Source organism: Accipiter gentilis, chromosome 15, assembly GCF_929443795.1.
Source record: "Accipiter gentilis chromosome 15, bAccGen1.1, whole genome shotgun sequence".
Lineage (NCBI taxonomy): Eukaryota > Metazoa > Chordata > Aves > Accipitriformes > Accipitridae > Astur > Astur gentilis.
The window spans coordinates 20,842,601-20,864,115 of record NC_064894.1 but is presented as its reverse complement, the minus strand read 5'-3'; the positions used below and the strand labels follow the sequence as shown (position 1 = coordinate 20,864,115).

Here is a 21,515-nt window from a genome sequence, read left to right as displayed (position 1 = left end):
TAAGATGTACCATGAGCCTCAGTTTAGTCTCAAACCTGATTGCTTCTAGCTTTTGAAAAGGAAACTTAAGTACCCTGTGACTTCTGAGATGTCCGATACACGACATAAAAGGAAAAAGACAGAAACTATCATTACTTGCAGGGAACCAGCAAAACCAACTTCTTTTAAAATTGTTTCTAAAGCAACTTGATTCCCAGAATTAGCACAATGTCATTAGTAAGAAACATTATGCATTTTTAAGTGAAAACTACTTTGATTATATGAAATCCATCTTATAGGAGGCAAAGGAGTCTGTGAGTAAATGAGTATTTTTCAACCTGAAAGGGATTCATGTGAAGTATCTAACAATAATTTTTTAATTTTTGAAATTGGAACAGTTATCCATTTTCTAGTTCAAAGCAATAACAAGAGAACAAAAAGACACCTTCTTTTAGTAATGGCACCACCTTTTCCTTTCCCATTTTACAGCAGCTTAATCCATATCCAGGTTTATAGTTCATGTGTTCTGATGAATGACTACAAATTATACCAGGTAATCTGACCATATCAATTTGTCTGGCTAAAGAAACTGTCTGGTACTGCACAGTGACACCTATCAGATGCATCAGGAACCTTGCACGCAACACAGCGGTCCCCACCCAGGGCTAAAGTTCTTATAGCGGCAGATAAGGCCAAGACACAGAGCGCCACACACCCCACAGAATCAGGTGAAATAGAACAGGCTGTTCATTCATTAAAATTTAATCTGTCATAAAGGATACTTGTCTATTACTTTGTGAGTATAGCAGAAGGTAATTCATTGTACAGCAAGCCAAGGAGATACCCAGAACAATGAAATCCAGCTATGCAAGCATTTATAAGTTCATCACCACTAAATGACAGTGACACAAAGAGAAAAATATGAAAGCTGTCTTTCCTTTGAAGTTGTGAAAATACAAAACTTCAGAGTTTAGGATTTGTGATCCATACTGCCAGATGGCAAAGCATCACCACGTACAAAACCACCACAATTTAACTTTCAGTACTAGGTGTTTTTAATTCAGTTATGAATTAACAAATCAGATGTAGAGTATTACAAATCAATCAATTGTTCCTAATGCTCCTACACTTCTCAGATGTGGGAAGCATAATTGGAAACATAGGTGTTTCTTAAGCCATAATGTTAAACTTTCATATCCCTATAACACAACTGAATGACAATTCTGAACACTTGGTGTACCTCAGGTGGACCTATAGGATTCCATGTAGTCTGACACCTATAAGCAAATGTAACAGAATGAGGAAAGCAATAGCACATAGTACATAGCCATGACAATCAAACAACAGAAATGACGAATGTTAACAGAACGATTCACTGTAGAAGGGAAAGCAACAGAATCCAGGAAATCAGTCCCTGGATTCATACTAGTGATTACAGTGAAAGTTATAAATACATCCACTTCTTTCAAATCCCAAGGAAAGCACTGATCACCTCTGTTTGAAAGATGACAATTTCTTTGTGTGTAAAACCAAACCTGCAAACTAATATATGCATAATTCTGCAAATGCCTGATGTTATTCACATGCATAAAAATTTACATGATTCATACTGCACATACTTACGCAAGCAACCATACATATTCAAATTTCTGGAGTGTGATTTATCATGTCATTTGAAGGATCAAGTTCTACATTGCATCCTACGTTTCTTCATAAAATAATAGCACAACTTATGTTGCTTCGAAGAACAACTTGAACACATTCCTTATTCAAAGATTTTTCACATAAAAAAATCTTCGACCACATCCTCAGTTCATTACAGATAGCAAAACCATATTAAGGTCAATGACAGACGAGCTCATCTGTGCAACAACGGGGGCACTGATGATGATGACAGAGCAGCTTTTATGTATGTTAAATTATTCCATATAATGGAATTGACATACAAAGAAATTCCCTATCCATAAAAAAAAAAAAGGAAAAAAGAATTATTTTTCTAACACATGTAAACTACAGTGCTTGTTAAGTGGCAACTGTAATTATAGTATTTTTTTTAAAAGGGCAGTTCTTAACTGAATATAATCTAGATAGATAACTGATACATAGCTATAGAGTTCCTGTAGAATCCTAAACACAGATACAGGCAAAAGTACAGCTACAAGGGTAAGGTAAACTAGTTTGTTACTTACAGGCTAATCTTTGTCATGACTGTTCTGGAAGCATCCAAACTCTTCAGCTTCGAGCTGTCTAAATCAGAATTTGTCTGTCTCTCAGCTGACGTACACAAGTCTCCATTTTTAATCCCATCAGTACGCAAGAAAGCTCTTCCATCCGAACCATTACCGTGCTTTACTGCCTTGGTCTCATTTCTGCTTTCAGCAAACACCAAGGCAGTGTCTTCTGTCTTATCGCCCAAAGAAACTTTGGGAGACTCCAAGCTGTCTTCCCCAAAAGCCACAGGTATAGTTCCCTTTTCCACTGAAGTTCTTTTTGTCACTGGATTACTCTCTGGTGATGCTAAAGGTTGCTTTTTTGAGGAATAATCTTTAACCTGACCCTTCAAACCAGTAGGGGAAACGGGGACAGCATCTGACTGACTCTTTTTATATGATCTTCTCCTTGCAGGGGTTGTGTTTGAGATCTGCTGCTTGCCTTTGTCAGCTTCAGTTTTAGATGCCCCTTTGTGAGCAGATCCAACTTTTAGGTCCTGATTATTACCTGGGGAAGACGAATTCCTTTCAGGAGTCTGTTGAGGAGACTTCGCCTTTCTTTCCGAGTTTATTACCTTGTCTGAAAACACCTCAGAAGGGACATCATCCTCAAAAACAGATTCTTCTCTTGCAGTACTCTCAGTCTGGTTTCTCTCTCCATTTGGAATGTCACTAGACGACTGAGATTTTCTCCTTTTTCCAGATCTTTTATTAGCAGATTTTTTATCCATTGTGTCCGAGTCACTACAATTTTCTTCTGATGTAACAGTCACAGGTTCATTAAGGAGTTCGTCTGTTTTTCTTAGATAGATATCAACTGTTAACACTCTAGCAGAATGTGTGTGTTCACTCCCCGCAGATTCCAACTCGTATGGCAAATCCTTTGATTTTGCATGCCCGGGCTCCTCAGACACCCACGTGTTCACAAGCTGCTTGTGGCTTAAGATACTCTTTTCTAAGTCTTCACTAGACAAATTTCTCAAGCTTTTTATGAAATCTGGAGTTGTGGAATTATTTATATCTGTGATGGATTCTTTCTCCAGTTCCAGGGTTTCCACATTCAGACTACTCTCAAAGAAAGAGTTTTTAATGGTTTCGCTGCTGCTGCTCCAATCTGCTGACCACTCACTGTCAGAAGAGACTCCCCTACTACTCCATTCTGAAATGGTATCACGATACAGCGGTCCTACTTCCCCACTGAAATTATATTCCTGCGTCTCAGAAACATCACTTACGTTTCTCACTTGCTTCTGTACTTGAGGAGCTTCGTGTCCTTCCTTTATGTGCCTACAGTATATCGGTTGCGCTCTGTGAGGAGAAATTGACCTCTCCCCTTTCCGATGTGAAGTATGTTCTAGTGAACTTTTGACATTTTTCCTTCTCCCCGTACCAAACAAATTTCCAAGTCTTTCCAAAACTGGTTTCTTTTTATTCTCTTCTCTGGAAGAATCTGGAAATTGTGAGGTGGACTATGAAAACAAACAAACATTTGGTTAATGTCAAAATTGTTTCTATAATACATTTGTTTGTATCAGCACCACCTATAAATCAAAACGATACAGTGAGTGGGAACAGAACAGCTTACCGAACAATACTAGCTCTCAAAAAAGAACAAGAAAAACAAAAACCTCAAAAAACAATTAAAATCCCAAGATCCTTCTGTTTGTTTACAAGTATGCTCATCTTGCCTTATAAAACCAGCATTACACGTCCCAAACCTCAAACTTCTGCACAATTAGTTTATGTCACGCGAAATAACGCGGGAAAGCATCCTGTGCCTGCAAGACCGGGGACAAACCGCTTAGTCAAAATTTTCCTTGTGAAAACAAGAGTGGGGAGTTCAACCTTCCTTTCCATGCCGGCTGAGTTAGTTTTGACACTTGTGCTGGTAGAGAATAGTTTCAAAGGCTTAAACTGTATTACAATTCATACATTTCTCATTAATGAACTCCAATAAATACTTGGCTGGTGTTTTGGGGTAGAAACCCCAGAACTATAACAGCCAATGCATCATTCAATGAGCATTACTGGGTCAAATACTGCCCCGGATTACTCGTGGTGAAGTTTTCCCTTACAACTTCTAATTAACATGGTAAACAGGAAACACGCAACAGCATTACCGAGTACACATGCATATTTGCATTTTAATATGTTAGCACTTTTTACATGCCGGTACGATGAATACTTGTTTTGAGATGTCTATGTCAAAACACCGGGAGTGTTTCCTACTTCGGCGGACCAGACCTCCCGAGGAGACCGGGTCGCTCTCGGCAGCCCGGAGGCTGCTTCGGCTCGTTTTAAACTTGGGTGTGTTTTTTCTCCCGCAGACGCGGCGACCGCCTGCCAGCCTCCCGCCGCCGCCTCCGCCGCCGCCGATGGCGGGCCGGGCCGCGCTGAGGCACCCGCGCCCTCCGCGCAGCCCCGCGGCCGCCCTCGCCCCACCGCGGGGTCGGCACGGTCCCCCCCGCCGCCGCTTCCTTCCCCGCGGGGACGGCTACGGAGTGCTGCCGGGCCGCGACCACCTCACCGCCCGCCGCCCCGCGGAGCCGCCGCCGCCGCCGCCGCCCCCGGCCCACGCGTTACCGGCAGGGAGAAGCCCCCGTCCCCCGTCCCCCGCTCCGCAGCTGCCGCCGTCCTCCCCCGCCCCAGAACGGGACGAGCGGGAGGAAGGCGCCGCGGCGGACTCTGCCCACCCCCGGCCGCACCGCATTCCTCGCACGGCTCCGCAGGTGCGGCCGCCTCGCCCCGCCGCCCTCGCCGAGCGAGGGGCTCCGACACTCACCGCCCGGCTCGACTCGGCCCGGCCCGGCCCGGCGGTCCCTGCGCGGAGCTGCCCCACACGCACCGCGCCGCTACCCGCGCAGCTGCCCCGGCGCCAGCTGTCTGGGCGCTGCGCCTCGGCCCGCCCCCGCAGCGCGCCTCAGTCCGCCCCCGAGCCCCCGCCCCGGCCGCGGGCAGCGGCTCTACCTGGCCGGGCCGCCTCCCTCGGCCGCGGAGGGAGGGGCGGCGGCGGCGGCGGCGGCGGCGGCGGCGAGGGCTGAGGGGCAGCGGAAAGCGCGGGAGAGCGGGCGCCCTCGGCGGCGGGCGAGGCCTTGGAGGGAGGGTGCGGCGGAGGGCGAGTGGGCGCCGCATCCCGTGCGTGCCCCGGCGGCTTCCTTGTTATCGAGGGCAAAACGCCGCCCCGGGCGAAACCGACGAACTTTTTGATGTTGAGGGAAAAGCGCCAAGGGTTGAACGAAGGCGGCTCACGCCGCCGCGGCGCGCGGCTGGCTGCAGCGAGGGCCGCCCGCCGTCAACCGCCGCCCGCCCCGGGAGGGAGCCAGCGCCCTGCCTCCGCCAGGGCCAGAGGAAGGGGCGGCGCGGCCTCCCCCCGACCCCGGCCGCACGGGGGTGGGGGGGGGTGCCGAGCCCCAGCACGGGCCCGGGAGCGGGCGTCGCTCACCGCAGCCCCGCGGCGGGACCCGCCCGGGCAGGCGTGCTGGGGCCGGCAGTCGCCGGGGCGGCTGGGGCCCTCCCTGGTGGGAGATCTCGGTTCCAAGCCCCGCGGGGCGGAGAACCCGCATTTCCCACCTGGCAGCAGCGGGGCCGGCGGGCGCGGCCGCCTGCCCCTGGGCTGCGGGGGGCCGAGGCGGCCTCATGGCCCCGGCCCCGGCCGGGGCGGCGTGAGAATGACTCCGCGGCCTAATGGTGCCGGCGCTCTCCTCCGGCGCTCAATTAGTATTTAATGTTTAATGAATGCTAAACTAGTCCTCTTCTAATTAACGCTTAATTACTTCTGTGAAGAGGAACAGCTTCAACAGGAAGGACCACGCAAGTCTCACTTCGGCGCTTCAGAGGGCCGGGCGCGGGGGCGGGACAGACACCAGGTCAACCCGCCTGCGGCTGGCCCGGCGTCTGGCCCCCTGGCTACCGAAGAAAATAAGTGCCTTTTTTACGCGCTCTCTTCCTCCTCCGGGAGGAAAAGGGTTAAGTTCGTTATTTTTTTGCTTCGTCAACAGGCCAGCTTTTGGCCTCTGTTCTAAAGCTGCCCCTAAGAGGCGTTGTGAAACGTGGTCTGGGCTCCAGGAGAGCCCCCGAGAGCCCGCTCACTTACTGCCAGTGAAACACGTGAAAAATACGGAAAACCTAGACTGGGGAATACGTAGAGTTAGCTTACCATACTGCAACCAAACAGAAATCCATGGGAACCCTTGTCTTTGTCTACCTTCCTTACGTGTGTTGCTTATGCAACTGTACCACCAACGACGGCCTGTGTCCACACACAGAGTGATCCTCCCTCACGGCTTTCAAATAGGCAAGTCTATGATTATGACCTTGAGCTTAAGTTTTTGGGTTGTTGGGGGTTTGTGGGTTTTTTTATTCTTTACAGATAGAGAAATAATCTGCAAATGAGAAAATCTGATGTGTTTTTCCCTCCCTTCACCGACTTTCAACCAGTAGGAAAAAAACAATTAAACAAAGAGCAACATTTAGGGATGCGTTGAGTTCATACAGCTCAGACAGTTAAAGTGCTTTAGTGATAACAAAAACAACTATACGTTTCCCTATCAGATGTAAAAATCATGAGTAATGCAGCCCAATTAGTATCTAATTTCTTGATTCTACGTATGTATTGCCAGTACTAAGTAATTATAGGGAAGGGATAAGGAGACAGTAATGAACGTTACTAGCTAAAAAAAGCAAAAATACAAAATTTTCAGGAACACTTAAAGCAAGCCAGTAAGGAATGAGTGACACTAATTTCTCTGAAAATTCGTAAGAACTACCAGTATGAGCAGGATGCCTATATTGTTCATATTAAAAACTGGTGAAACTCCAAAATAGGGGAAATTTAACTTCATTATGATGTCAATCTGCATATTAACATTTGGATGTAAAATAGCTGTCAGTCCTCTAAATTAGTTGGGATTACATTATCAACCTGACAGTCGTTATTACACTTGCAGTCAAGCTTTGGGTTTGCAAGATTACGCTTGGAAAAAATTAGCTATTTGAACTGTGGATCTGGATTTCTCTCTTCCCAGCAGCTGATTTTCATAAAGTCCATGGGAACTTAATTATCTTTGAGACGTCTCCCCCTTTCAAATGTAGCTTAAACTGTCCAACAAGTTCAAAAGGTGTTGGATGGAAGGGAGGAGGGACAGCCAGCCAGTCGTCACATAAGCCTTGTTTCCTCAGGGAACGAGGCTAAAGATTTTTTCTTGATCTTGAAATAGCTGCCCTATGTAAACTGTTTTGAAGTAATTTCTTCATACAAAGTACCTTAATTATATACAGCTCTTTCAAAACACATAAAAGGCCAGGTACTTGCCCTGAAGAGCTTGTATTTTTAACTTAGATAAATGTAGGTGAGCCAGTATTGCCAGTGCAAGAGGGCACAGAGACGGAGCTTCTCAAGAGGCTCTAAAGTGGGGCCCAGCCTGACAGAGCACAGCACAGGAATGCTTGATTTCCAGAGCACAGCACTGAAATGTTTGATTTTCAGAAAGCAAGAAGTATCCTTGCTCTACAGATCAGGCTTCTCCAACGTGCTTCTGCTCAAGCACTCTTACCCTTGAGACATTAGCTGTTTCAGAAATCCCTGATCAAAGGCGTTGGCAACTTAAAAAAACCAGAGGACTTGCCTATCCATTCCTCGGACAGCATGGAGGAAGCCGTTTCAAGTACACTGCGTGAATCTTTAAAGCGGTGTCTAATCTGAAAGCAAAACGCCGCCTTCTTAACCAAGAAATGTAAATCTTGTTTGTATTTATATTCATACCTGTTTATGTTAGCATTAAAATATTTCCTCTGTTTTTGGCTGGGGTTTTTTCTCATTAGGTAACGTAAGCTGCCACAGCCAAACCCCTAATTTAACAATGTAATTAAACATGTGCTTTGCTGGTCTCCAGTGGAGAGAAAGCATAAGCAACTGTGATTTGTTGAATCAGAACTTCAGGCTGTGTCTCAAGGGATCAATTGGATGTTATTTTCTTAGATTAGGTCATCTGAGTCAGTTGAACATGACTGAAAACACTTCTCAGCGCACATTATAGAAAAAAGTAGTATTTTTACTAGTCATTAGCAACTTTGTGGTAACTAATAGGCGGTAATATGTAGTGTGGACGGTTCTGTAATTTAAACATTTATTTGCTAGCATATATTCACCTTCAGAGGGGAAAAAAAGCAACAAACAATATTTAGTGAAGAGTAAGTTTGAGCTTTATCATTCACTAGAAGGTCATAAATAATTGGATTTCAAGTAACATGGAAACCTCTGAGACCCTTCTACCTTGAACAATTCTTATAATGTAGGACCCTTCTAAGGTCACTCTGGAACACCAGTAACTTTGGGCATCTTTAGATCACAGAACCGTAATTCTCACAACCATGAGAAACAGAAAGCCTCAGAGTTCTAGCAGTCATGTGATATCCCAAAAAGTGCATTAGCCAAAAACATTTAAATAAATAAACTACTACTCTTCAGGCTCTAGCATTCTGCAGCGACTGAGACTCAAATATTCAGCACTAGCAGTGCCAGGCTTCGTTAAGCTGAAAATTCACCTGGAGTATTGCTGGCACAATGTGCTGTAAAATTATTAGTAGGAAAACTAGAAGGAAGGATGTGCAAATCAAAGCTAAGAGAGGAAAGTCTGAGAAGCACAAGACCCACTCAAGTCCCTATTTCAAGTCCTAGAGAGAGAAGATTTCATACTGCTTCTCCTACAGGTGAGTGCCCTAACTACTGGCAGAGAGAGAGGGGGGGAGTTGTAGACGGAAATAAAGGCTTGCTGCTTTTGCTTCTGTTTTTATTTAAAAAGCATGGGAAAAAATTATACAAAGCATTTGACCTGAAACAGGGTTTTTTGTGATTCACTGGGGGGAAAAAAAGCAATTATATTTCAAGTTAACCTAAATAATTTCTGAACTTAACCAGTTACCTTGCCGTCAGTCAACTACATTTGAATTACTTCAATTCACTATAATAATTTTTCCTTGTTTATGCTGACCCTTCACAAAGCCACAAAAGAGGGGTTACTATTATGAAAAGTACGACCGACGTTACATTAACCCACACAGTGCCGCCTTCGGAATACCAAGAGTTTGGCATATGCACATTAAACTTTTTTAGCATTTCTTTTAAATATCTCAGATTCCAGGTTCACAGTGTCCTCTTCAGAGGCAGAGAAAGAAATACACTTTAAGTTTAACAGGTCCACTCGAGCACGGAATTTACTCCCTGCTTCTTCCAGCCCTTTGCCTGTTACACTTACAGAGGATAGAAACAGCAAAGGCTGGATTTTAAAAAAACTCAGCTTTACCTGAGCTCTGTATAAAGGGAATGTAGCTATCTAGATTGGGGAATTTACCTGAATAACCAAGGAGCAATAAATGTAAGATTGTTGAGCAGAGTCAAGTGAAACAATCATAGGTTTTCTTAATAGTCATATTTTTCCACACACTGTTTATATTTTCTATTTTCTACTAAGAATATTTTTGCAAAGCAGTTCATGTCTTCAAGAGAACAGGACCTATGTGCTTCCAATTTATTTTTTCACTGTAAAACTAAATTTTTAGTTCAAATGTACACCGAAAATTGACCATTTTGCAACAGCATATAGACTAATGAGAATACTGAGCCTGCATGTTTAACTGAATTTTTGAAAAGAAATAATCAGTTCAAGAAGCACAGATAGAAGTGTAAATCACAGATAAAAGTGTAAATCCCATATTATTTCTTAGGTGCCAAACACAGAGATTTAGATATTGGATGTATCAAAAAACCCCAGCAAAACTGAAAGAAGCAAATAATGCAAAATCAAATAAATAGAAATCTTTCGAAAAAGCTCAGGAAAGACAAGCATAAATAAAAATTGAACAGATCCTTACATGAGTATTTAGGAAAGGAGGTTGATAAAAAAAGAACAGGCATGTCAGAAAAGGCATGCCTGCTCCCATCTCCTCTTCCCCAGAGCTAGTTATTTCCATATACTAAAGTCTTTACCCCCTCCCCTTCTGTCAACAGCAGCATCTGTCAGTTAAAGAGACGCTCTATAAAACTAATGGAGATCTGTTGATTTTATAAGTTTAAAATATTAATCGTGTATTAACCCAAAGATTTCTGGTGGGGTTTAAAGAGGGGGGGGAAAAAAGATACTAATGTTTGCCTTACCATGATGATGATAATTCTTTTTGCTGTTTACAGAAGAATAAACAAACTATGGTGTGTGAGATGCAGTCCTGTGTGTCATTAACCAAACCCTTTTTCTTAGCAATCCTCCCACGCTTTAACCCCTTCTTTCTTCTGGCAGCACTCAGTTAAAAACAAGCAAAAAAGGAAGTAGTATCTGACTTGAGCCTTTCCAACTGATAAGTCATTTGGCACACAAATTATAACTATGAAAGGGACTCAATTAGAGGATAGGAGAAAGGGCTGCAGAAGGGTGGCAGCAAGTCCTTCAGTGAGCACCTCTACAGAAGCAGAGAACCTGTTGCAAAGAACTCTGAAGTTAGTGTTGGGCAAATGCCTTACGTGCATTAATTAACATGCAATACTAGAACGTAGATATGCAACAGTAGGAAAAAATACACCACACACGTTGGTTCTCACAAACTTGATTACTGTTTTCTGATCCACGTTTAAGATGGCTAAAGAAAAAAAATATCCTCGTGCCTTTATTCAGCAAGAGATTGATTTATGCAGGCATCCTTGGTTCTTTGGCTTCCTGAGTTGGTATATTAAATCTGTATTTTTCTAGCAAGTCGTGGAAAAATGATACTAAAAAGCAATTTGAAAAAGCAGAACACAAGCAGCACCAAAAGTAGGAACGGGGATCGTTCAACACTGAAGAACTGAGAGAATATTTAAACTCTCCTGAACTTGGAAGACTTCCAGAAATAAAATTGTATGCAAAAAATAGCATTAACATATATTATTGTACTTGTAACTCTTTGTGTTTCAGTGTAAGACAAAGGAGAAAGTTTGATATGAGTTAGCCTCACATCTTTGCCTTTGGGATTTCGAGTCTTGCTGGGTCAGAGCTGTATCACTAGGTAATCTACTCAGTGTAAAGATTCAGCGAGACATCACGTCTTTTGAAGCAAAGAGCAAAAATAAACATATATTATCTGTGTTTTGTTCTAAGAGACAGGAACTTGAAAGTACTGTTTGTGTTGAGTAATAGAGGATAAATGACAAAACCATTTTGGAGGGAAATAGAGGGGCTTGGAAGTCTTTTAGGTCTACCTAACCAGAAGCCACAACTAATAAATGTAATACCTTTCCTTTTTCCAATTCTGAACGCAATTCAGAATGATAAAGAATCTGTTACATAAGTGGTTCTGCATTTACTAGGTCTCTTTCTTCTAGGTTTGTAGGTCTCTTCTGTTTTGTGAGAGCGTACAGTGTCCTGTCACTAACTCTAAATGGTGTATATTGGAAGTATAGATTTAACATAAGTTGTCTAATTGAGGTCTATAGCTCACTGTAACACTTCCCAATTCCTTTTAGTTTAAGTATTTATGTATAATTACTGGAGATAAGAAATAGGATTCTTTTGCTGCACATCTAAAAGTGTCTGTATAACACACTAAGCTATGAATCTCTGGAAATCAGCTCTTTCTTAGGCACCATCAGTCGTGATCTCTTCCCCTTGCTTTCACGCAAAACTGTTGCTGTCAATAGGAGCTCCACAGTCTTCAAAGTATATGAAATTTGAAAAAGTCTTGCAGCATTTCAGAGCACATACAAGAATTTCATAAAAGCATCAGTAAATTCCCAGAGCAACCCAAAAATCAGGTACTATGACAAAGACTGATAGTTTTCACTAATACTACTGAGCTTACAGTCAAACACAAACTGCTGGTTAGGTCAGCTAAAAATGCACAAGTGACAACTCATTGTGTTTTCCATTCTGCATTGTTCTCACCTAAGAAAAAACATTTTAAGTAGCAATCTGGATTTACTTCTTTGCTAAGCACTTAGATACAGTAAAACTGATATATATTCCCAGAAGAGGAATTATGCACACTGAAAACACCTTTGAAATCAGACTGTGGAAATTGTATTAAAACTGTCAGACTCATTGTAATCCTTGGATCTCATTCCAGATACTGTAATCCGTCTCCTCAAGACTATTTATACATTTTTACATTAAATGATTATGGGACAAAGAGGAAATAATCCTAAGGAGCCACATATATTATTAGTCTTTGCCAAACACGGCACTGATGTGGCTACTCTGTGCTGGCTAACTGAGCTGGCTCCTCCTGGGCTAGCTTGGGCATCTCTACATGATTCTGCATGTAGCTCAAGAGCAAGGCAGGATTTCCAATATGCTCCTGTGCCCAGTCTTTCTTGTTAGCTAGCTGTACGTGCTCAGCAGATGAAGGATGTAAATTGCCTCACTCTCTGCTTGCACTAGGTAGGAAACCTAGGTCCTTACCTGCAATTTTAATTCAGTCTAGGGAAAATATGCCTAGGAGTTAGTTTAACTAACTAAAGCACCTAAGTGTTTTAGTCCTTCAGCAGCTCTAGTTCTAGATACCTAAAAGTAACTTGTTAATGTAATTTGAAATTTAGAAAACTAGGGTTCTTTCCATTGGGTAAAGCAGATATAGTCTGAAACTATAAATGGAAAAACTAAAAGCCTTTTGCTGGCAACACGAGGACTTTCCCCAGGTCAGGCACAGTAGAAGACAGGCTGTCACAGGCATACAGGGCAAGAGGCAGAAAGCCATCCTTGTGAGCACTGTGTTGTTAATGTGAGACTGTAAAACTGCAAAAGAATAAAGACAGTAAACAAGCTGCAAATTGGACTGCTAATCTGACCAAAGCCAAATTTCATAAACAACAAAGTGAACTGCATGTTTGACATGCTTGCTTTTGGAAGTTGATGTGATGGTCCTGAAACAGGAAAAACTTACTGTATGTTTATGACTCTGAAAACCACTTAGCAGGATGAAAAATGACACTATTCAATCAAAGTGTATTTAAATATGAAATTAACAGAATCCCTCTTCTCCACAGAAATTCTCATTAAATAGATGAAAATCATGCAATGTAACTTCTATTACACATTATGCCAAGGTACCATTTGGTACCTTTAAACAAACAGAACCTTTCAACTGAAACGTGTCTCGAGTCAACCCCCCAACATGAAGGCAGCCAACATATCAGATGCTTTGGAAAATTTGGGCTTGATAGTCCAAAGAGCTTCAAAGAGTCCTTCTGTAAAATGTATAATGAAGTGTTTATACCCCTTGATAACTTCTTTGATGTACAGATTCTTCATCATCTACAGATGAAGAGTATTAAGCACAAGAAACCATTATTACTAAAATACCTTATCCTGACTTTATAAAAATGGCTGGACATCTCATTTTACATTTGAATTACAATGTTATAATTTAGCATTTATTCTAAATAACAGTGTTCACCTAAGGCTTATTATAATAATTATTACAGAGAATTGCCTTGTTATTAATTAGAATAAACTTTGTAAAACCAGAACAGAGAAGATAGGAATGACTCAAGACCCACTGGTTCCCGGCAGTGCAGTGGGCAAAAATTAAATCAAGTGGAATAGTCTTGCAAACTCTTTGCTCTTAATCCCACGATTACATCAGTATCGCCTAATATTTACCATTAAGCAAGAGAAACTTCTAAGAGAAAATGTTTTAATGAAATGCATTTATATTCTTAGGTGTGTTTATTTTATGCTCCAAACAGAGCTAATTAGCATATAAAACATTAAAATAAACAATACATGTCTGTCCAGAGAACAGATACATTATTACTTCTGAAGAAAAAGGGAGATGTATGTTTTCCTGCTATTACAGATACATTATTACAGACATGTTGCATTATCCTACTGTGCACCCCAACTACCAAATGTTAGCTGCTAAAGAGATATAACTACAACAGCATTTAAATCTCACTACTGTTACTGGTGGATAATTGGATGAAAGTTCAAATTCCTACCCGGTATTCTTAAAAAAAATTCAGGTCTTACTTCTAAACATGTATTTTGTTGATTAACAATAATGCAACAGGGAATTGGATCAAACTGGATGAAGCTATACTGTTCAGAAATATCAGCAGTTCCAGTAAATGTCAAGAAATACACAGGATTATTGATTCTGCACTTGAATTTCTGAATAAGACTTTACTTTGGGCAAAGGCCAATCCAACATATTCTAGGATCGGCTTTGGTGTCTGTGGCTTAGAACAAGAGACATTACAAAGGTACTTTTAAAACTAACCCTTAAAAGCATCATGATTAACCAAGCACAGTTTCAACTACAACAGTTCTAGTGTTGGGCTCAAACTATTTGAAATCCTTTCTAAATAAAATATGTTAAAAACACTCCATTAGCAACTCACTTTGCATAAGTGTACTGCATTATTTGTCCATGCTTCAGAATATAGGACGGAGCTGGTCGTCTACCATTAAAACCTGGTAGATGACAACTGCTTCCTGCACATAGAAGGCAGGCGTGTGTCTCCTCTCGCGTTCCTACTCTACCACTTCCCTCCCACGCCTTCTTGGCACCTGGTGGGAAGGGGGTGGGAAGACAAATCTCTGCCACTCTGTATGGTTTTCCTCTAGCTACCTAACCCTTTCGTCTAGAAGTGACTCTTCTTTTGTCTCTGCTGCAACTCAGGCTTTCCAAGCCAGCCGCATGATGAACCTGACAAGTCTCTTCAGTTTCCCAGCTGCGCACAAGGCTCTGAACAGCAGCCAGCAGGAAGCAGGGTGAGCTTCTGTTTCACTGGGCGGCCACTTAGAAAAAAACCCTCACAAACTATACCTTTTGCATGTTTGGAAAGTGGTTTTCTTTTTCAGGTCCAAGAGTAAGAAATTGATCTGATAAAAATTAAGTCTTACATGCCAAATTAAAAACATACCTTCAGCATTCCCAGAAGCAAAACAATCAAAACTCCCCTGGAGAAGAGGGAAGGGGAATATCCAGAATTACCACTGATAAGCCTTCTAAAATCACAAGTTTCTCTAGATTAAATACAAAAAAGTAAACAGATCTTGATGTTCTTTTTATCTAAATCCCGGTTGCTAAACTTTTACAGTGTAGTTTGTTCAGATTTTTCAGACTTTTCAAAAGCTACACTTTTCAGTCCCTATTTTCCTTCTAGACAATCACTCGCTTTTCCAGCAAATACACTCTAGAAATCAAATTGGTAAAATGAAAAGAAAAGAAAAAAAAAGAGGGGAATTGTAAAGATGGGAGAGGAAAAGAGGCTGTATTTTTATTTGCACATCATAAGGTATAATTTAGAGGAAATTACGATGTCAGGTCCCATTATAAAAAAGCAATGTTTGTAGAATAAAACATTATATTCTATTTAAATCTTTAGCTATTATTTGCAACCACAACAAACTCAAAACTTACCTGTTGAAATGTTACCCACTGTGATTTTGAAAACTGTATGAACAATGCTAGTTTGTAGGAATGGTAGATTTCTTTTAGAATCTCTAAATCTTACTCAAACAGTAGTTTAGGTAATTCTTTATTAAAGTGGATCACGCTTTGCTTTTGTAGATCTTGAGCCATGGCAGATCGAGTGCTTGTTTTAAAGGGATGAGTGAAGGAGCATTCCAGCTTATTCACTATAATTCAGTTCTCAAGAGAACAAAACTAGAAAGATGAAGTTTTTCATGACTACGCTTTGCAAACCCATTATTACACTGCAGCTGGAACTACAGAGCAATAAATTACACATATATGTATATATATATACACATTCTTAATTGTCATATGCATTATATAGCGTATAAAGTGGCAAAAGCCTGGTCAGGAGGAATGAACTATTACTAAAAGCTTTGTGTCGCAACCTTCTCAGATCTGAGGGTGCACAGGTGTACTGTGCTTATGCTGAGCCACCTGGTCACGTAGCATGGCAAAATGGAAATAGGGTCACACCCAAGGAGAAAGCACAGCTAGCTGCCAAGGTCCTGAAAACCATTCCAATGCATTGCACAAGTGTGGAAGTGGTACAAGAAAAGAATGATGCAAAAGAGTCTACAGCTCTCCACACAGATCACTGCACAGCAGCCTACCGTGGAGGCCAGAAGCAAACCCCCTGGTGATTCAAAGAACAACTTCACAGGGCTGTACTCACCAAGGGAAAGAGAAGGGAGGAGTATGCCCTTTGGGAAGAAGGCAGTATAGTGCCTGGTGTCATCCTAAGGAATAGTGACATACTAGCATGAGCAACACCAGAGAAATGCTGAAATGCTATGTAGCTAGGTGTTTGGCATGATGATACACAAAGGTGGGGCAGATAAAGGATGGCCACTGATAATATTGGACTGCCTGGTGCACACTCCCGTGTCACCATTACCAGACTCACTACGTAGTGTCCATGCTGGATCATTGACGACAGACCTCCTTAACACTTTGCAATGCATGAATGGTCCACTGCCTTCCCCGAGCAATGCCACACTGAGTATATGGCTATCCACATTATCTCACTCATGCAAAGTGCAGTGTTGTGCCAGTTTGATAGACCTTTTATTTTGTCACTGCTTGGGGGACCGTAGATTATTCAGCAATCCAGCCCTGAAGACCTCAGCACTATCACATTCCTGGACCATTGCTCCTGTGACTGTATTTTAAGCCATCACTAACCCTCTCAAACAGAAACACATTTTCAGCCATTGCATCCTCTAAATTTGTTCACAGTGTTACATGGAGCATGCGAAAACTTAAGATGAAATTCAATTCCAAACATAGCTCAACATGAAGACTATGCAGGATTCAAGTCCAATGTAAAGTTGGATATAGCATTTTTATAAATCTCCAGCACCAAGGTGGATGTGTTGAACTGCTTGGAAGGAGAGTTCTCCAAGTGACATCTGTCTTGAGCTGCCAGCCAAGAGTAAATAAATGTTAAGCTGTCTGATACATGTTACGGTTTGGGTTCTTTTTAAACTGCATGTAAAAAATCCCAACAACCTCCTCAATAAGCTTTGTGAGCACTTGAAAGATGTCTATCAGAATAAGAATTTACTGGTATTCCCACTCTGCCTCAAAATTATTTATATTCTAAAGGGGTGGAGGGAACCTTCTTGACTCAGTACATGCATTGCTATCTTGAATGCCAATGTGTTAAGACTACAAGACAGGTATCTCTTGCACCAATATTCCTGGAGCTATGTTCCTTCTATGAAAATGCTAAGTAACTCCATGCCATCTTCCCTCCTGTCTTTTGTACTTCTCCAAGGCCCATGTTAGCTGTCAGCTGTAGTCCTGTACACCTACAGCTTAAACGCTCTTGTGCTAAACCCCTCACCAAAAAGCAGCAGAAATACAAGAGAGAAAGACGTTTTCAAGGGCTCTCTGAACCAGCCATAAGAACTGGACATAACCTAGATGTTATTTTTAGGAAATAAGAGAGTTGGTGTCTTAAGCCAGGTTGGAGATAGCAAAATGAAACCCTTTTTAAGTTAATACTGAAATGAAACTGGTTCAAATGGGGTAAGAAGAATAATGACCTGGGACTATGGAAAAAAGTAGACTGACAAGGAAATAGCAATGATGCCATCAGTCTAGTCAGCAGAATGGTATTTTATTAAGAGAAGTAATTTTCTTGAGCAATACTCAGAGAGGTTCTGTCATGGATAGCTGAGAACCTCTCTTGTGCTGTAATTAGCCATAAATTTGCAGACTTTTTGGAAGATAAAAGGATGAGCAGGTCTTCAGTGAGCTGCATTACAAAGCCAAATCATAATAACCAGGTAGTTTTATAGTGGACCTGATGTCCAAGCTTTTTGACATTGGGACTTCTCAGAATTTTGGTCTCTGCCTACACAGTAAGTACAACTGTGCATGTATAACTAGCTGCTGGATTCTTCTGTCTTTGTTATTAACAAATGCGGTTGAATTGAGGGCACCTGGCATTTTCTTCTATGAAAGAATCACAGTTTTGTATCCAGAGCATCTCTACTGCAACGCTGCGGATGTTTGCTGTGTCCTGGGAAATCTGGGCAGAATTATGCTTAACCAAAGGTAGATGGATCAATCATGTTAGAAAGAAAATTCTATGATGAGTGGCACATTCTTCTGGGGATGCAGTTACCAGAATTGTAGTTCTTTAACCAGAGACATAAAATAAACCAGACTTACAGTAGAATCCTAGAAAAGCATAAACCTGGTATCAGGTAACTGAAATAACTTAAATGACAGAAACAGCTTATTCTGTCTTCTGAATACTCCTACTTCATTTTTGGGTTTCTTTCCTACATGCTGTGAATTTAATCTATAAACAATTAATTGTTCTTGCTTTGGTGTTTTGGCTTGCTTTGGTTTTTTTGGCTTGCTTTGGTGCAATCTTTTTGATTTCTCTTCTTCAGTATCCCTCGTCCCCTCTTTCTCCTCCTATCGAGGCCTTGACAAAGAACAGATACAGATAAAGCAATGGACGTGCAATATCACAGCCCAAAAGCAAAAGTGCTTGATGTAACACAAATTCATATCACATTTTTTTTTCTTTAAAGCAGACATGATATCTAAGTTCTGTCAGCCTGAGAAGCATGGTCAATAGTGACTTACAACTACGGATGGCTGTCCCAGTGTTCTCATTCAGCATTCCTACAGGTCCAATAGTACCCATGCGCTATTAAAAGTAAATTGCTTGTATGGGGGCTCTGCTACTTCTACAGTTTTTAGTGTCAATGTTGATAAATATTTATATTAAAAGATAGCACCTTAAGTTATTAAAACTCAAAGAATAACAAAAACATAGTTCAGTCCTCCGCTGTTATTTAGTACTGTTCTTTAGGAAGAGCTGGCCTACATGTGGGTTCTTGCTAGCAGGTGGTATTACACAAAGACTATCTGTACATGCTGGGGCCAGTTTTGCTTTCTTTCCATGATTCTGAGCATCCCTTTCTGTCAAACATACTTATGGTGGTCTACACTGTCATTATGTCTCTGTAGACCATGCTCTTAAATATTCTCTCAATGGAAAGCACTATAATTGAAGCTATCTTCCAGTTATTCCCCCTGTACTTTGTGGGTTTTAACATTTTACCATATCATTTCATGTTACTGGTTTATGACACTACTCACCAAATGTGCAGACAAGTAATTTAAGATACAGTGGCTTCTTGGAGCACAAGTGTTTGTGGGAGTCATCACTGTGACTTAAGTGGTCAGCATTTAAATTCTGTCCCAGTTCTGTATTTTCTGGCCTCCATGATGATTTCAGTACTATTTAAATTCTGTTTGCTTCTAATTGGTTGTGGTGGTGTTGTGTTTTTAATTATGAATTGCATATTTATCAACTAAATAATTCTGAAAGAATATTTCAGTATTAATCATCTCAAACTATTGCAAAACATAGCATGACTCAGAGCTAAACAACCTATAAAAACTTTAAAAGTTTCAAGGACAGAGCAAATTAAATATTTGCTAAGTGTCTAAATCCTTTGTCAACCATGTAAGAAATGCTGGCATGGCCAGGACAAAATGAGGCATTCTTTTTCCCTTCCCACATCTCTCCACCCTACTCAACTGGTTTGGTTTGAAAATTTGATTACTTGCCACCCCCACCCCCTGCCATGAATTTCAAAGTAAAGATTTCAGTGTTCTTTTCCTATTATTTTCCTATTCCTTTCTTGCCCAAACCACAGCATGGTTGCAGCCCAAGAATAGGAACAAATAGCGTAGATAGGATAAAAGAAAAAAAGCAACTTAGATAAACTATTACAACATTCTCATATTTTCCTAGACATTTTAAACCACAAGAAGGAATTACTGTGTTGGCCAACACAATAATTTCTTATTAAAATCCTTATTAGAAGCCATACAGACAATGAATAATGTAGCTATTCTGAATGTTGGCAAAGAGCTCTCGTGATCCATGCTTCATCATGTTTATCTTTTTCCATTCTCTCTATACACCGTTCTCTTCAATTCACACAAATACATCAGGACAGCAATCCCAAATCCATGGCTTACAGATAACATCCCCCAAACTTTCTTCCATTCATACATACTTTATCCATACATACATTATCTACACAAATATATCTGTATACATCTATATATATAAATGTAAATAAAATGTATATGTATATTCCACCCTATAAAAATCCCTATTGCTGTATTTTTTGATTGGTCTAAACTGAAGAAATTTATTTCTCCAGATTTCCCATAAATTAGTGCACTAGAGGCACATGACATGTAGGTGACTCTCGTAAGCAGACCTGGCTATTTAAAGAGGTTAAAAGTTATGCTTTAAAATTTAAAACATGGGAGGCTACTCTGTCCTCTGCAGGAATGACAATGGGGAGCAATGTGATTAAAAAGTAGCCCTACCAGATTGAGCACAAGCATGACTAACCGAAAAGGGAGGAAGTGAATGGCAGCTTTTTGTGGGGATTATCAAGAGATTTTGAATCTCTCTGTCTAGTAACAAGGGGGGGGAATTCCTGGTGGGAAAAAAAAAAAAGGAAGAAAAGAAAGAAAAAAGGAAAGGAAAATGATTCAGCTTCCTAAGCCTGGGAAGGAGGTGCAAAGCGCGACCTTTACTTCAGGGGAAACAAGTCCCACTTGGGGGAGGAGGGTGACAGTAGCAATGAACTGTCTGCGCTGAACATGGGCCATCAGTGAGGCCAAAACCCAACTCGAGTGACCCTTGCTGGATTTCCCACACAAGGAATGACAGTGATTTTACCACACAATAGTTACACTGAAGAAGAGAACAAACCCCCAACAGATCAAAGGGCGTTATTTTATACAGAAGTTGAGCGTAAGTGTAGTTAAGCAGAGAGAAACTCTGGCAAGAATTCAGATGTCCAGCACAGCACTGTGCAAGCTTTTCTCCAGGGGTTTTTTTCAGGTAATACAATAAAACTTTGTCCCACTGCAACATTTAATTAGCTGGAAAGGTATAACCTCTTCCAAACAGTTGAGGACCCATCCAGATTTTAAAACAAAACAGAACAAAACCAAGAACAAGCCCAGCCCCCTGCGCTACCTAGGCCCCTCTTAGATGACTACCTTGCTACACCTGCCCTTCGCCTCAAAAGAAAAAAATCTTATAGCATCATGTAATTTCCCCTTCCTTTTTCTCCTTCAGTCTTCGCACAAGGCAGGTTAGGGCTCTCCTGAAATTGGTTGGGTTTTTTCCTCCTTTGAGAAAACCTACACCAGCAAATGTTCTCGGCCCCTGCATGACTCACTTCGTAGGACTTTGGCTACGAGGTTTTGTTTAGCTTTCTGATTCCAAGCTGGAGAATGATGCCTTCTCTTCTTTCGGTCTCAAGTTTTGGGAGGAGATCGGTTAACCACTGGAAGGCCTTATCTCTTAAAAATTGTGGT

At 41.4% G+C, this 21,515-nt stretch overlaps 1 protein-coding gene across 1 annotated transcript in view; it reads right to left on the bottom strand.

Moving 5' to 3' along the window:
* CRYBG1 (crystallin beta-gamma domain containing 1) overlaps nt 1–2,935 on the bottom strand; it is a 42,210-nt gene extending 39,275 nt beyond the window's left edge. The window contains exon 1 of the mRNA XM_049817698.1: nt 2,169–2,935. Within this exon, the coding sequence (XP_049673655.1) occupies nt 2,169–2,920 (752 nt within the window). The 5' untranslated portion in view covers nt 2,921–2,935. The remainder of the gene's footprint in view (nt 1–2,168) is intronic.
* Between the last annotated feature and the right edge of the window lie 18,580 nt (nt 2,936–21,515).